At 40.7% G+C, this 15097-nt stretch overlaps 3 protein-coding genes across 5 annotated transcripts in view; 2 read left to right on the top strand and 1 right to left on the bottom strand.

The window, feature by feature from the left end:
• Nucleotides 1–1389, bottom strand: part of tmc6a (transmembrane channel-like 6a) — a 12782-nt gene extending 11393 nt beyond the window's left edge. For 2 of the 3 annotated variants that reach the window (XM_008303199.1, XM_008303208.1), the window contains exons 1-2: nucleotides 1114–1389; nucleotides 511–611 (exon numbers count right to left, since the gene is read on the bottom strand). In XM_008303199.1, coding sequence (XP_008301421.1) covers nucleotides 511–611; nucleotides 1114–1169 — 157 coding nt within the window. In that variant the 5' untranslated portion in view covers nucleotides 1170–1389. Of the gene's footprint in view, nucleotides 1–510; nucleotides 612–1113 lie in introns of those variants that run through there. The other variant, XM_008303215.1, reaches the window with a different exon arrangement.
• A 2731-nt stretch (nucleotides 1390–4120) lies between these two features.
• syngr2a (synaptogyrin 2a) lies at nucleotides 4121–7543 on the top strand. The gene is made up of 4 exons (XM_008303190.1): nucleotides 4121–4334; nucleotides 5670–5907; nucleotides 6010–6146; nucleotides 6279–7543. The coding sequence occupies exons 1-4, from the start codon at nucleotides 4236–4238 to the stop codon at nucleotides 6477–6479; spliced, it is 675 nt and encodes a 224-aa protein (XP_008301412.1). The 5' UTR covers nucleotides 4121–4235; the 3' UTR covers nucleotides 6480–7543.
• A 1397-nt stretch (nucleotides 7544–8940) lies between these two features.
• cant1a (calcium activated nucleotidase 1a) lies at nucleotides 8941–15004 on the top strand. The gene is made up of 4 exons (XM_008303179.1): nucleotides 8941–9080; nucleotides 13116–13784; nucleotides 13916–14119; nucleotides 14213–15004. Exons 2-4 carry the CDS (start codon nucleotides 13139–13141, stop codon nucleotides 14581–14583), a joined length of 1221 nt encoding a protein of 406 aa, XP_008301401.1. The 5' UTR covers nucleotides 8941–9080; nucleotides 13116–13138; the 3' UTR covers nucleotides 14584–15004.
• The last annotated feature ends 93 nt before the right edge of the window (nucleotides 15005–15097 follow it).

The raw sequence follows: 15097 nt of genomic DNA, 5'->3' as shown, positions 1-15097 counted from the left end.
CCCACCGGGACGCGAACCGGCAACCTTCTTGCTGCGAGGCAACAGTGCTAACCAACTGCGCCACCCTGCAGCCCCTAATATAACTAGTACAATATAAATACTAATAAACACCCTGCTAAAGCCAACTTCATATAAGGACTAAGGCTACATTTCTTCAACAATGGAACAGTCATTGTTGACCGGGAACACAACATTGTGTAATACGAAATGAACACAACATGAGGGTTAATATACCCATCCTCCTCACAAGTGCCATTTTAATGAGATAATCAGTGTTATTTACCTCAGCTGTGGCTGATTGGTGTATTGCCCTCCATGCCATTGGCTTATGAAGATCAAAGTATATTTTAGTTATATTACCTAATACCTTATAAATTCACATTTGAAGGAAGTTTAACAGTCTCTACAAATTATCTGCACAATGTTTTCTAATTTTCCCGGTCTATAGATATTAAAAATTGAAATGAAAAATTCTTATTTCAATAAATAGCAGAAACTGAGTACATGTACCTGTGCATTCTGTGAACACTTCCATTTCCATTTCAGGACAGCTTTGGGCTGCAGACTCTCTGATGAGCTGGATGGACGAGTTCTGACCTTCTCCCAGGTTCCTGAGAAGGATTAATATTGACATTAATGTCCCAAAGTCTCAAAGCCTGAGCATCCTCAATGCAGCAGCATGTCTAGAAAACATATTAATGTATCTTTGTTCCATCATGTATTACCATGTTGAGAATTTGTTTTATTGAATGGCTCCACTTTCCCACAATAACGCTCCAAAAGATTTGCTTTCCAGTTCTGAATAAATGAGGAGCAAAAGACCTCAAAAATAATATGAGGTACATGCAATTGTGCTTCAATATAGAATCACTGAAAGTTGCAGCACAGACAACATGCTTTCTCACACTCGGCCCTCTGAGGAAGCACAGACAGTTCAGTGTTAAATGTCAAAGAAAATGTGCGTGAAATATAATTAGAACAGAAAATAAGTTAACACATTTTGTTAGAAGAAACCTAATCTACCAATGCTGATTTCACATGTTTTGTGCTTCTAAAGACAAAATCAGATTAATTAGGCAACAAACTAACTAGAAAGAAAGAAACAGAACTTACTCATAGTCAGAATCCGTCTCAGAGCTGTTGATGCTGAAGCTCACACTGTGGGCCATGGTTCTTGATGTTCACCCTTCACTGCGAATAAACATCCCCTACTGGGTTGCTCTTCATCGGCCACATAGGGGAGCAGAGGGCACTGGGTTATCTTTGCAAGTAAAGTGGCATCAAAGCTTACCAATATGTGTTTGCCTACAATGCAAAGCCACTGCTCAAAGAAATTCAAATAAAATGTTGCTTTGCTTGACATGAACTTCTCTCCTCGACCACATCCTCCTCTCGGCTTTTGTCACACCACAGCTGAAGCATTAACAGCTTCCTCACTGATGAACTGAGCCAAAAAAAGAATAAACAAATACATATGAATGACAATTCAGAGAAGGCCAATAGCAATCTGCTCTATACTAACTCCTAAAACACATCATACTCGTTCCTTCTCATTTTAAAAACAGCTGTGCCTTATTTGCAATTAGTGCAAAGCTGCCGACCTTCATCCGATGAAGTGCCATGTTGGCATCTCTGACCTGCTTTGTGTCAGGACAAATTAAACAAATAGCTATATATAACCCATCCATCCATTATCTATTCTCCACTTACTCCTCACCAGGGCTGGAGCCGACTCAGGGCGAAGGCAGGGCTATATAAAATCATTTTTCAAGAAATATAAATAGGTCTAATTTGTAATATTGTTCAGCAAAGTGTTGTTGGGGGTGTCAGTATTGCGTCTGAGTTGAAACAAACTTGTGTGCAGTTAAAATCGTAGTCTTCACTGTACTCCAGTGGTCATAAGGAAGAACTGCAAGAGTAAACAGTCAAGTCATTATTATCTCTACACTTAAAGCAATAAGTGTATTTAATTGGAAAAATCAGATTGCTTTTAGGACCTAACTTAACCAGTTTAAATATTGAGGTTAACATCGTACAGTGTTATTGATAGTGTGGATTTACCCAAGAAAATTAAATAAAGCACAACTTTACTTGACTATAATAAGTATTAGGGTGACGACCCTGCAGTAAAATGAGTTACGGAGATGAACTTGACTAATGGAGAATTTAGGTTGAGACTGTATGAAAACCCAACAAATCTACAACAAAAGGATTCCTCATAAGCAGGCTTCTTCTTTATTTTTATGCATATTTTTTGTTTTGAAGCTGGTAAAACCATAATAATAATGACTTTATTTATATGGCACTATTAACAACATAGCTTTGACTGACAAAGCAAAAACAGGATATACAGAATGCCAAACAAAACTACAGCACATAGCAAAACTACAAAACGTAAAGTATCAATACAAGTAAATACAAATAAAACAAAGAAAAGTAAAATGAAGCGTTTCACTGAAATGAAACAAAACACTTACACACAACCCAGGTCGAATCGATCAACATTTCAAGTCACATCACTTTCAACACGTCTTAACTGCACTGTCACATTCACTGATAGGCATGCAGAAGCAACGCTAATTTGAATTTTGTGAAATGATTTAGGGAAGAATTTATCCACTTTCCAGCACCAATGCTCATTCAAAGACATTGCAGAGTGCTTTAAACACAGTTTGTGTGCTAAAATGGCAATTTGCACGACAATTTCAATGTGCTAGGCAACAAAATGAAATGCTTAGATTAATGGCAATTGCAAATAATGAATGCAATCCAAATTTGTTCTCTTTTTTCCCCAAAACAAGACGTTAACAGGAGCTAAAGTTTGTTGCTCACAGCTGTTTAGGAGTTTATTTCTGTTAAATATCAGCATCAGACAACAGCTGAATCTATATGAGCATCTCCAAAGAGAGAGAGAGAGATGCACAGTTAGAGTAACAGTCGTAACCACATTAAGTAGTTACGATTATAAAATCTTACTGCAGTTCACATCTCAGACAGGTGACTCTCACACAGTCACAGTTTATCAGCTGCAGGTGAATATTTCGTTGCATCGTGGCCTTCTTCAGTTGGGTCCTGAGCTTTCAGTTTTGCTGTTTGAGAAATCAGAAATAAACTGAGCTGTTCATTATTTAGATACTTTGACAAGCTGCTTTTACTTCAGATTTTGTCTTCCATTGCATTATTAAGCATACACATCCCTTGGAGTATTGTCTAAGCTCATGTGAATGACAAATGCTGTGTGCATACTGCAGCTTACCGTCTTCAACAAGGAGGAGGTTTTGTGATCAGTCTCACCAGCACTTTTATCATAAAATTTCTATCAAAAAAGCTCAACACCTCTTTTATGAAAATGTTTTACTCTTTATTTATTTATTTAAATGAGTAAATCTATTGTCATTTTCTCCTTTATCTGCTGGTTCGGGTCACTCGCCCTGAAAATCAAGAAGAGGACGGAGGCACTTGTCAAAGTGTGCAATAAAATCGCTGGGACTGACTTTGAAAATTTCTCTGTACCAGACAGACTCTAAGCCATACAAAGGCCCAGTCAGTTGTGTCTGACAGCATTCATCCCCGTACAGTGGGTACAAGTTACTCCCATCTGGTCGCACATACAGTCTGTCTAGGTCAGGGGTGTCCAATCCTGGTCCTCGAGAGCCCCTATCCAGCATGTTTCAGATGTTTCCTTCTTCCAACACACCTGATTCACATGATCAGGATTGTTATCAGGCTTCTGCAGAGCTTGATGATGAGATGATGATGAGTTTAGAGTGCAGTGTAATCATGTAGAATAGCTCTGTTTGTTTTGTTTTGTGGAAAATAAAGATTACCATTAGCTCTATGGGTACTGTGGTGGTGTGTACCTGCATAAAGCTGTCTGGAACATTACATGGGTGACCTCTGTCTGAATTTAAATAATACCGCCACTTAAACGGATTGATGAAGTCCGCAGTGTTTCGTATCCCATGTCAAAAAAAATGGCGTTAGTTTGACTATCTTTTTAAGCTGCCAACACCTCAACTTATTGTGAAAAAATATGAAGTTTCGCACCGTGTAAACCACCCCCTGTTTTAAACCACCTCTGGGACTGTTTTGTTTGCCGTTTCCGATGAGACCGTGAACGCATCGTCTGAGGGGCGGTTATTGAAAAGTTTTCAGGAAGCGAAACTTCTCCAACTGTGTCAGGAAGAGTTTTCCGCTCGTCTTTAAACTGTCTGACAGGCGCCTTTTGAGGGAAAATGCAGAGCAGTGCCTACGGGGCCCCTTTGGCCGGCGGATCCTTTGACATAGGGAACTTTGTAAAACAGCCTCAGACTATTTTGCGCTGCCTGAGCTGGGTGAGTGACTCCACGGAAACGTTAGCATCAGTTAGCCAACTGTCACATCACCGAGTTTATGTTAACAGATGTGCGCTGCCAGGGTCCACACAAACCATTAACTAAGACGGCTTTTTAGCTTCATGTGCTGCCAACAAGGAACGCGAATTGGGCGTTTGGTTAAAACGTTTAATTAACCTTAAATGAAGTGTAAATCAATCTAAACAGCACTAGTTGATGTTAGCTTGTGGTTGCTAGCACGTCCATTGCTGTGTCACCGCACCAACTGTCACCTATTTATGTGCAGTTTTTCTAGTTTTAATTTAATATCTGAACGTTCTTGTGGTTTACAAACGTTACGAACGACAATTAAAAACAGATAAACACGCACAGAACTTCTTTCGCTGAAGTGTTTATATTGTCAGTAGCTATCAGGAATTGAATCGTTGCCAGCGCCATCTGTTGAGCCGTCCACAAAACTGGTTGTAAATGCGCAGATGAAATTAGTAGGAAGGAAGCTTAATCGTGTAATAATTTGCATCTTCAAAAACACGTACACAGTGCTTTACAATCAATCTAATCCCAAATGATGCAGGCAAGGTGCGAATTTGAAAGCAGTTTTCTAAAGTTGCGAGGTTTACAAAGTGTTTAATGTCTGCTTGGTTTCTCTCTTCAGGTGAGTAAATTGTAATTTAGTCAACCTTGACAGCAAAGACTAAGGATAGCAGTATGTGAGGAGTAACATGAGGAACTAAAAGCTAGAAATGAAATCAGCAAGTTTTTGAAATCGGATCAAAAAGCAGTGTGTACAAAGACACCAGCTTCTGTGAGATGAGGATGTAGTTCTGCTGCTGCTGCATTTAAACTATGACATGTCAACAATGGTACATCACAAGTTGTGGGAGACCATGATCACTATGTAGAATGTTTAAATTAAGAATGGTACAAAAAATACAATTGACAGTGTAAAAAAAAAAAAGCAAATCTTCATATTTTGAGAAGCTGGAATAAATGACCAGATTTGGTAAACAGTGACAGCTGTTTGATGACCAAAGGGTATTTCCTCTCAGATATGCAACTATTGGTTTCATTTCTGCTCTTGTGTGAAAAGGGGATCAGGGATGTTGCTCTTTTCTATGCATCGAAACTTTCCCAGCATTGTCTGCTCAGCTCTATGTGTCTGGACTTGCTTGACAGACATGTTATCATGCATTTGGAGTACTTTTTTTATTTATAGGGAAAGCTTTCTTTTAAATCATATGACAGGAATCATCCAGCCGCATAGTTGCCTGACTTAACCCATGAAGTATCTACCATGTCCCCTGGCATTAACCCCCATATGTCCTTTCCTTGCAGCTATTTTCCATTGTGGTGTTTGCAACCATCACATCAGAAGGCTACGTGAACCCAGCAACAAAAGCAGACACCAAGTGCATGTTCAACGATAATGACAGCGCATGCAGCTACGCGGTGGGAATTGGAGTCCTGGCCTTCCTGGCTTGTGTTATTTTCCTTATACTGGATGCCTACTTTCCTCAGATCAGCAATGCCAAAGAGAGAAAAGTCATTGTTATAGGGGATTTGGTCTTTTCTGGTGAGAGTCAGTTTTCATTGTAGAAACCTCCTTTATGTTACTGCTGCTATAATATTTCATCTTAACCCTGAATATTGATTCTTTACTCTCAACATGTGACAGCGGTTTGGACGTTCCTGTGGTTTATCTGCTTCTGTGTTCTGGCCAACCAGTGGTCCAAGACCACCACCTCCACTGCTGTCAGTGGTGATGCCGCCCGGGCTGTTGTGGCTTTCTCCTTCTTCTCGATCATTTCCTGGGTGAGCCTCTCATCATGTCCATGTGTTGCCAGAATTTGGAAAAACAACTAAATCACATGTTAACACACACCTCAATTTACATTTTGTTGTGTAAAAAAAAATATACTTACTCGTTCAAGCTTCTCTCAACAGGCTCTTTTGACCTACTTTGCATATGGAAAGTATCGCCAAGGAGTGAGTGACTTTGAGCCGGAGTACAGAGACCCAGCCAACGACCACAACACGCCATACCCTGCCGGCCCGTACGCCAGCAGCGGCCCCACAGGCTACCAGCAGTCACCCTTCTCCCACAGCCAGGAGCAGCCAGGAGAGTACCAGCCTCCTGCTTACTGAAGGACTGAAATTCCAACTCATCAAACCAGCAAGGGGAGTTAATAAAGACGTGTGCCAATGGTTTCGTTTTCAACTCGGACTGTTCTCTGCACTCCCATTTACTTCCTGCAGAACACGTTTGCATATTTTTGGGTGCACTGCTATGTTTTTGGTTTGCTGCATCACTTTAAGTTGTTTGTTGGATGTTCGCTGTGCTGTTGTTCCACACAGCAGGTGTGAAAATATTACTGTTTTCAGAAGGTGGAAGTCTTGGTAAAGAGTGGATAACCATGCCATTGTTGTCTTTATACCAAAACCCCTCGAGATGTTCCAGTGCCCTGTTTTTGTTTCAATTTTGAGTGCAGTCAGAGAGCTCTCAATTTCCAAGCAATAATCGACAAACAGGTTAGAATTAGAGTTTCTTGGGGAAATCTGCTTTGTGTTTAAAATGTGGTGTTTAAAAGTTACTGTTTAATACGTAGCAGGATTTGTTCATTGTTCTTAAATTCATTCACAGCAGGTCAGCTAATTTATCAGAATAATTCAGCACATACTGTTTGACCACACAACAAACCAATTTTATTCAATGAGTTGGTGCATTAAAAATATTCCCTCTATAACTACTGTAATGCCATTTTTAAAAAAATTCTTTTTAAATTAACCACTGAAAAAAAAATGGCTTTGTGCACTGAAAAATACAGATCATTTTTTGTTTTAAATCCACTAGTTTTTACAGGTGTTCTGTTTTGAGGTAGTCAAACTATTCTATGTGCCTTTTTTTGACTACAGCCACACTTATATCAATTTCAGCAAAGGTTTTAGCCATATTTGTAGGAATTCTGTGACAAAAGTTGATATATTTATTATCTTCCTTGATCCTGTTAAATCCAGGTACATGACAATCAAACCATCATCTATTTCTGTCACTTTTTCCTGTTGCTTTTTCTGCTTCTTGCACTGCAGTTGTACATTTGTACGCCTTTTTTTTTTTTTGTCAATGGCTTTACAATCATTAAAGTGCCTTATACAGTTTCCTGTATCAGACAAGGTTTGCCAAATAAACATTTCTGGTTTTAAAGCTGGAAGTCAGCCCGTAATTTATATCCTTCTTTCAAGAAAAAGCCGGACTCTGCTGTTCACATGCGTTCTCCTTTGGCAAATATTTGAGTAGTGATGCTTGTGTGAGTGAATGTGGAAGAACCTGTGAACTGTGGTGATGATCACATCTGTTTCATATCCATCCATTATCTGAAAAGTACTTTTCATATTAATTACAAAAAAAAAAAATTGGGAATCATTTATAGCATTGGCAGATGCAGTTTGGTGGAACATACACAGAGCTCCACAAAATGCTGCAAACAGCAATTCATGGTACCACTGATACATGTAATCTCCCCACATCACTGCCCTCCTCTGTGCTTCACTGTCAGGGTTATGAATTCACTGAGAAGCTTCCAGAGGCATTTCATTTCTACCGTGGAGTCTGTATTTTCCATAAGAAGAGTTCATTTGCAAAAACTCCATTTTTGTAGATTTTCAGAAACATTTGTTGTTGTTTGCTTGAGATAATATCAGTCATACTGAGTGGATTTGACTCAGCAGAAAAATAAAGATAACTTGTCTCAGGTGGACGATGGAAAAGTGGGTTTTCTGAAAGTTTGTGAAGATGGACTTCCCTGTTTTTGCAAATGAACTCTGCATGTAGTCTTTATAAAGTATTTGTTTTTCATTGCTCATGAGAGCAAATGCTCTACAATGATAAGCAATGTATTACCATCTTTCTAAAAGGCTACCAGTTGTCTTTAAGCTAAGCTAATACATGTATGCTATATGAGCTTGCTGTAGCAATTGCTAGTTAGCTTGGATTCTTAGCTACTTCAGGCTAAACATTCCTAATGAGTTGACATTATTATTCATTAGTAAATTAAACTGTTAAAAAAATAAAATCTCAAATGTTGTATCTAATATTTAAGTGGCAAAATTTGAGAAAACAGGTAATTTTAGAAGTTTAGAAGTTTGTTAGACTTGTGAGGTTAGGTTAGCCCTGCCGGGTGTCTTCCTCCATTGTGGGGGAAGTTGCTCCTTTCTAAGATTTCCTAACTAGTTTTCGTAATAACAAACCTGTGGTCTATTATGATGTAATTACACTCTTAATTTGTTTGCTCAACATACTTTAACTGTACATATTATACTAGTATCCATCTTTACTGTGCAACTTGTGCACTTCAGATGCAGATAGCTTAATTTTAAAATGTTGTTTTTTTCCCGCCAAACAATTCTCAAAGTCGGATCAAACAAGGATAACTGTGGATAACTTGTTGTTTTTTGTTTGTTTTCAGAAACTGAAGCATTAAATACAAAAGACAGGCGGATTTAAGTGTCATATTGTACTCACTCCGCTCCCAGTTGTCCCGTTTCCCACCGAGCCTGAAGGCAGCGTTTGGCAATCCTTCTCTCATCCACTGCGCGATGCTGTCGTCATCAGCACACATAGGAAGTAATGATCGGCTGTGTGGACAACGCAAAAGGAGCTAAAGGAGCCGAAGAAGGAAGCGACACAGTAATAATGACATCTGAGCCCCTACCACCAGCGGACTGAGAGCAGAACAGGCCACATCTGCGGTGAGTACGAAGCGAAGTGGATCAGAAACATTTCAGGGCGCTTCTGAGCGCAGCCATTTGTGATGGCATCCGTGTTAACCTCTGCGCTCCTGGCTGGGCAGGAGCTAAACGCACACATGCAGAGGGAGTGTTTGTGAGGGCACAGAGACCTCCAATCGCTACATTCTTCAACAAAATATCAATACGAGCAGACAGTTAACAAATGAGCTGTAAACTTTGCTGCCGGAGCTCAGAGGTGTCATGGTTTAGCACTTAAGGGCCTGCAGATAACAAAGTGGGAATGTCCCAGGTCAACCTGGAGCTACTGAGATGGCCCCAGTGATCTGCAGCTTCCTACATCATCACAACTCTGGATCAGATGACTATACAGAGTTTTTCACTGGAAGAAAGCACATAAACTGAGCCCACAGTGCAGTGCACATCTGTTCAGAGGGTCCTTGACATGCAGGAGATTTTGAATCTCCCTTAAAGCACTTAGTGAAGTATTTATGGGCCTCACACACTCTCTCTGCGTCCTTGATGTGTTTCCTTTGAAGGCCACCTCCCCCAGATGTTATCCTTTATGGAGCCACAGTCGCTCAGCAAAGGGAACAACAACTTTATCTTTGTTTAGGACTGATCAAGCACTTTATACAGAATTACACAGCTATTGTCAGGACGGATGTGTAAGTGACGCCTTTTCGAACTTGGGCATCTCATTGAGCAACACCACTGTGCCAACCCATAAAGCTCAGGAGCTGCTTGTTTGCGAAGAACTTAGATGTTGAATCTTTTTAAAATATGAAATGAGCATGTTTTCCCGCATTTTATCCACCAAACAGTTATCTGATCAAGAAAACCAGCGCAAATCTATCAGTAATGATTACCTATACCATCAAAGTGAACACACAGAGACAAGATATGTCTGAAATTTTAGCCTCATATGTCTGTTTTGAGATATTTTTTTTTTAAATTGCCCACTTCATCACATTTTTTTGATCAGGTATTTCATATTTGAAAGGATTCTGCATGTTTTGTTTTGTATTATGTGGTTCAGAAAGTATCACTGTTCGACTTCTGAATTCTCAATGTTTTTTGGTGATGTCTGCTCAAACATGGGGCTTCAGTGTTTTAATATTTCAGCTCACTTCTGAACTGTGATTATTTCATCTTTGTTCTATTATTTTATATTATTAACAGTGAAAATTTCAGGCTTCTATCTTAATAACAACAAGAATTCCTCAGATATTGTGATTCAAACACAGCCTTGAATTTCAGTGGGTGGAAAGAATGTGCAGAAAGTGGGTTTCACGCAAATCAGAGATGCTCAAGCAGAAATCCCCTGATGATTTAAGATGGAATAATTCTACTGGAAGAAATGCTGATAAAGTTGAGAACATTTAAGTGATAAAAAAATAGCCAGACCTGACTTTGTGTTTTTGACCAATCCAGGGAATGTAACACATAACAAATCAAAAATGTGAAAAAGACAAAACGAGCTCCACCAAAAAACATGGTGTAGTTTGCAGTCTAATGAAACGTTTAAGAACCAGTTTGACAAAGTCTGAAGTTGCTTACTGATTCACTTCTCGTGCTCCTAACGTTTTCAACTAAAGCCTAGAAGGAGTTGTCAGTTAACCAACACTCCCACAAGTCAGGTAGCATAGAGTTCTTGTACTTTTCCGGTTCACTGTAACTGCTCTCTATCAGGCTGATCTCTGGCCTCAGTCTGCACACAGCGCTGATTGCATCACAGCAACGCCTTTGTTATGTACCTTTCACGGTGACCAAAGGTTTTATATCTATCCAGCTTGTTCGGATTGTGGCTTTTCACCTTTTATTGCTTGTAGAGTAATTGGACAGGTAATAAATGTTTTCCAGAGGGCTGGTATCTGGTTATTTAAAGATTACTTTGGCAAAGTATACCTGAATGAACTACAGAGTTTGCCCCTTTGGACTGGATAATAATCCTCCAAGTGTAGGTAAAGTTCACAAGCTTTGTTACAAATCCTTGTCATGGTTGCACTGCAAACACAGTAATCAGTGGGCAGAAAGAGAGTTTGGAGCTACGAACTGATTGTGGAGGCCTAGTGAGGTGAATCTAATGGCGCAGGGTCAGCAATTTACCAGGAAGAGACGAAGAGGTAAGTAGAAGCGATTTGGGAAAAATCTAAATGGGTTTCATTATAATAAAAAAAAAGTTTAAATGTGCTTATGGTTAATTATTCGGCCACTTGTTGGTGTATATATATCAGAGAGGAGTGTCTGGAAGCCATAACATTGCTGCCATAATGGATTTCTGTTTGGCTCGGAGCCTTCTTATGAAAGAGTCTTTCAGCTCCTGCTCTCCTTTTAGAAAAATGCGCCCATGTTTAGGTGGTGGAGTGTGAAGCTCCTGAAGCCAGACTTGTTGGAATTTGGTTGAGAGGAGACTGCACACAAGCTTTACGCTACAGAGTCCGGTGGTGGCCCTTTCACAACAGACAGCTCCTCTGCAGTGTTTGGCTTTTGATGTTATTGTTGATTCAGCTGAAGGGTCACATTCGTTTATTGGGTGTTTAAGTGAATATCAGTAAGTTAACTGGTATTCGCTTAAATCTTGTTTTTCCAAGTCTGTAATATGATGTTTCGGTCCTTTCTATCTACAACTTAACTCAGTAGTGAACAACAATGACAGTAAAACAAACTGAGGTTGGAGTTAATTATTATTAAAAAATGATTAGTTTCCATATTAATTCTGGTAATTGTGTTTTGTATTAAATATGAAAAAACACAGAAAAGCGTCTCAAAGTACCATCTTCATGTGACTTGCTTTGTAAGGCAAGGCAGACACACTTTTTTTTTTTTTTTAGACGATCTATGGGTGAAACTGCAGATTAATACAATCAATAGATGCAAACCCCACTTCAGCTGTTAAACTTTGAACAATATCCAATCCAGTTATCAAAGGCGTAAAACAGAGAAAAGCAGCAAATAACTGTATTAGAGAAACTGGATTGTTTTGCTAAAGAAGGAATTTTTTTTTAATTATTGGGATTTGATTTTTTTGTTGATGCTCTGATCAGATCAGTATCAATGCTGAACACATCGTGGTTGTGCCTGTGACAGTGGTAAGGGCCACAGACAATGGCTGCTCGTATATTTCCTGATTTACCTGTTCATAGCTGCCATCCCTTTATTATCCTAGAATGAGCTCCTCCCTGCCTCCACGTTGACAAGCAAGTGGCAGCCACTTGGTATTCACCCAGCCTAAAGTCAGGCTTCTTCTTTATTCACAACCTGTAATGTCCAACCTGCACACTAACTTACTCCTAGTCAAATTAAAATCTAGCTTTAATGCTACCTGCCATCAGGACTAAAATTTTCCCGTACTGAGAAGAGAGTCTGCTAATGGGGACAGTATGTAAGTAGGAGTTTTCTCATTTAAATAATATTGGTGTTGGCATGTTGTAGATGAGTCCATAGTAATGTTTGAAAGAAACCTGTTTGCTGTTAAATTTTCTTTGCCTTACGGTCAAACATAGTTTTTCATTGTAACTGTGTAGACTCATTTTCTATAAGATAGGCCCAGGTTTCTCCCTCATGCTTTGGCTCAGTTCTCATTGAAGAGCACAGGATTTAGGATCACTTCAACCAAGCCCTTTGGTTTATTGTATGTTCTCAAAAGGCAAAACTGGTGGAACAATCTTCCTAATATGCAGGCAAAACAGCTTTATGTCTGCAGCTCTACTTACTGTAACTTCCATCCATCCATTACCTATAGACCGCTTAATCCTCACTAGGGTCGCGAGGGGGCTGGAGTCTATCCCAGCCGACTTAGGGTGAAGGCAGGGGACACCCTGGACAGGTCGCCAGTCTATCGCAGGGCCGCACTTAGACATAGACAACCAAACAAACTCACATTCTTCCTGTAACTTGTTCCTGAAAAAAACAAACATCTTTTATAATTTGAATAGTGACACCAGATAACAAAACTGAACTATTTGCAGATCCATGTTGGGGCTTTAAACTACGTCATTATAATATCTCTTTCTATCTGTCTCTGCTTTTCTGTAGGTGACTCCAGGCCTCCGTCCTCCATGCCTGCCGCCCCAGGCTCCTCTCGACTAGAGCAGAATGAGCCTATGAACCCACTTCGCATCTCTGTAGGAGGCCTCCCCATGTTGGCTTCCATGGCCAACACCACTGACCCTCGTTTCCGCCTTAAGTGGAGGCCCATTGTGGCAGTGGGAATCACCCTGACCTTTATCCTGCTGCTTGCCATGCACTTGAGCTCAGGCCTGCGCTACCACACTTACGGCTCACACAGCTGGAAAGCTAGCCGAAGTGACGCCCAACAGTCGGACTACCACTACAACGACACCTATCCTCTCAGTCCACCTGAGCGCACAGCACAGGGCACACGCTACCGCATTGGGGTCATTGCCGACCTGGACACAAACTCTCAGAGCGACAAGAAGCTGACGTGGTTCAGCTACATGCGGCGAGGATACCTGCTGGTGTCGCAGAGTGGTGACAAGGTGGCCGTTGAATGGGACAAAGACACGGTGGTGCTGGAAAGCCACCTGTCAGAGAAAGGCAGGGGCATGGAGCTGTCTGAGCTGGTGGTGTTCAACGGCAAGGTTTACAGCGTCGACGACAGAACGGGTATTGTCTACCATATCGACGGAGACAAGGCGGTACCCTGGGTTATCTTACCGGATGGTGAAGGAAATGTTGCCAAAGGTTAGTGTTACCATGGTAGCAGTGCCAGACTGAAACTATAGGTGATATTTTGTTCTCCATTTTGCATTCAGGACTTTCACATTGTTGTATTGGCATATTTACTTAAGTCCTGATGTGTTTCCTCCTGATAGGATTTAAAGCTGAGTGGCTGGCAGTGAAGGACGAGCAGTTATACGTCGGTGGTCTGGGGAAAGAGTGGACCACTACTGAAGGCGAGTTCGTCAACAATAACCCAGAGTGGGTAAAAGTAGTGGGCTTCAGAGGGGACGTACAACACAAGAACTGGGTTCCCAAGTACAAAGCTCTCAAGTCTGCTGCAGGAATAGAGCCTCCAGGTAAAAAGGCCCGATCTGGTTTCTCTTAAGACTGCCTCCATTTCACTCTCGATGCTTTTTTTGTCTTCACCGTCTTTCTCTGAACCTCTGCAGGTTATTTAATCCATGAGTCAGCAGCATGGAGCGACACCCTGCAGCGCTGGTTCTTTCTCCCTCGCCGTGCCAGTAAGGAGCGCTATGAGGAGACAGCAGACGAGCGTCGTGCTACCAACCTTGTCCTCAGCTGTTCGCCAGATTTCAAGGACATCATAGTTAGTCGGGTGGGTACTCTTAACCCCACGCACGGTTTCTCGTCCTTCAAGTTTGTCCCCAACACAGATGACCAAATCATTCTGGCACTCAAGTCAGAGGAAGACGCCGGTAAGATTGCCACATACATCATGGCTTTCACGCTCGATGGACGCATCCTTTTACCTGAAACCAAGATTGGAGACGTGAAATACGAGGGCTTGGAGTTCATCTAGAGGGCTCAGACACAGAGAGATCCGCTCTGGAGGCCACTGCACTGTGGTTCTAGTTTGTTTACAGTTCAGTCACTGTTGAACTCGCTGCTTCCTCTGTGATTTTTGAAAAACACAACTCCAACCTTTGAAGCAGCACCGTTATTACAGTTAAAAGAACTAGAGGGTGAGACTGTAAAATACAGTCCTGTTTTGTCCTGTTTTAAGAAAGTGCAAGTCATATTAAATATTGCCAGCATGTGTTGCAGTGGATCATCTCCTTCCCAGGCCAAATGTGGGCTTCAACAGTACTGTAGCCTTTCTTACAATGAATGTACAAAAGATTGATTTATCAGACTGTGATTTCTTCTTGTAAAAAAAATGCATACTGTACACTGTACACTCTGAGAAGATTAAAGGTTTTTATCTCTTTGCTTCATGTTGAGCTGAAATAATTCGTGGCCTGTTTTTAGAACGCGACATTATTTGAATGATGTTTTGATGATAAATGAATTATACTGTATGTAAAGTATTTGTG

Source organism: Stegastes partitus, unplaced genomic scaffold, assembly GCF_000690725.1.
Source record: "Stegastes partitus isolate 25-593 unplaced genomic scaffold, Stegastes_partitus-1.0.2 Scaffold38, whole genome shotgun sequence".
Lineage (NCBI taxonomy): Eukaryota > Metazoa > Chordata > Actinopteri > Pomacentridae > Stegastes > Stegastes partitus.
The sequence above is the reverse complement of the archived record's forward strand: the minus strand, read 5'-3'. Positions and strand labels throughout refer to the sequence as shown.

Excerpts from the sequence above, each read along its gene's own strand:
- syngr2a (XM_008303190.1), top strand. The coding sequence starts at position 4,236 with ATGCAGAGCAGTGCCTACGGGGCCCCTTTGGCCGGCGGATCCTTTGAC. Across the intron at positions 4,335-5,669 it reads TTTTGCGCTGCCTGAGCTGG|CTATTTTCCATTGTGGTGTT; the intron begins GTGAGTGACTCC and ends CTTTCCTTGCAG. Across the intron at positions 5,908-6,009 it reads AGGGGATTTGGTCTTTTCTG|CGGTTTGGACGTTCCTGTGG; the intron begins GTGAGAGTCAGT and ends AACATGTGACAG.
- cant1a (XM_008303179.1), top strand. The coding sequence starts at position 13,139 with ATGCCTGCCGCCCCAGGCTCCTCTCGACTAGAGCAGAATGAGCCTATG. Across the intron at positions 13,785-13,915 it reads TGAAGGAAATGTTGCCAAAG|GATTTAAAGCTGAGTGGCTG; the intron begins GTTAGTGTTACC and ends TCCTCCTGATAG. Across the intron at positions 14,120-14,212 it reads TGCAGGAATAGAGCCTCCAG|GTTATTTAATCCATGAGTCA; the intron begins GTAAAAAGGCCC and ends GAACCTCTGCAG.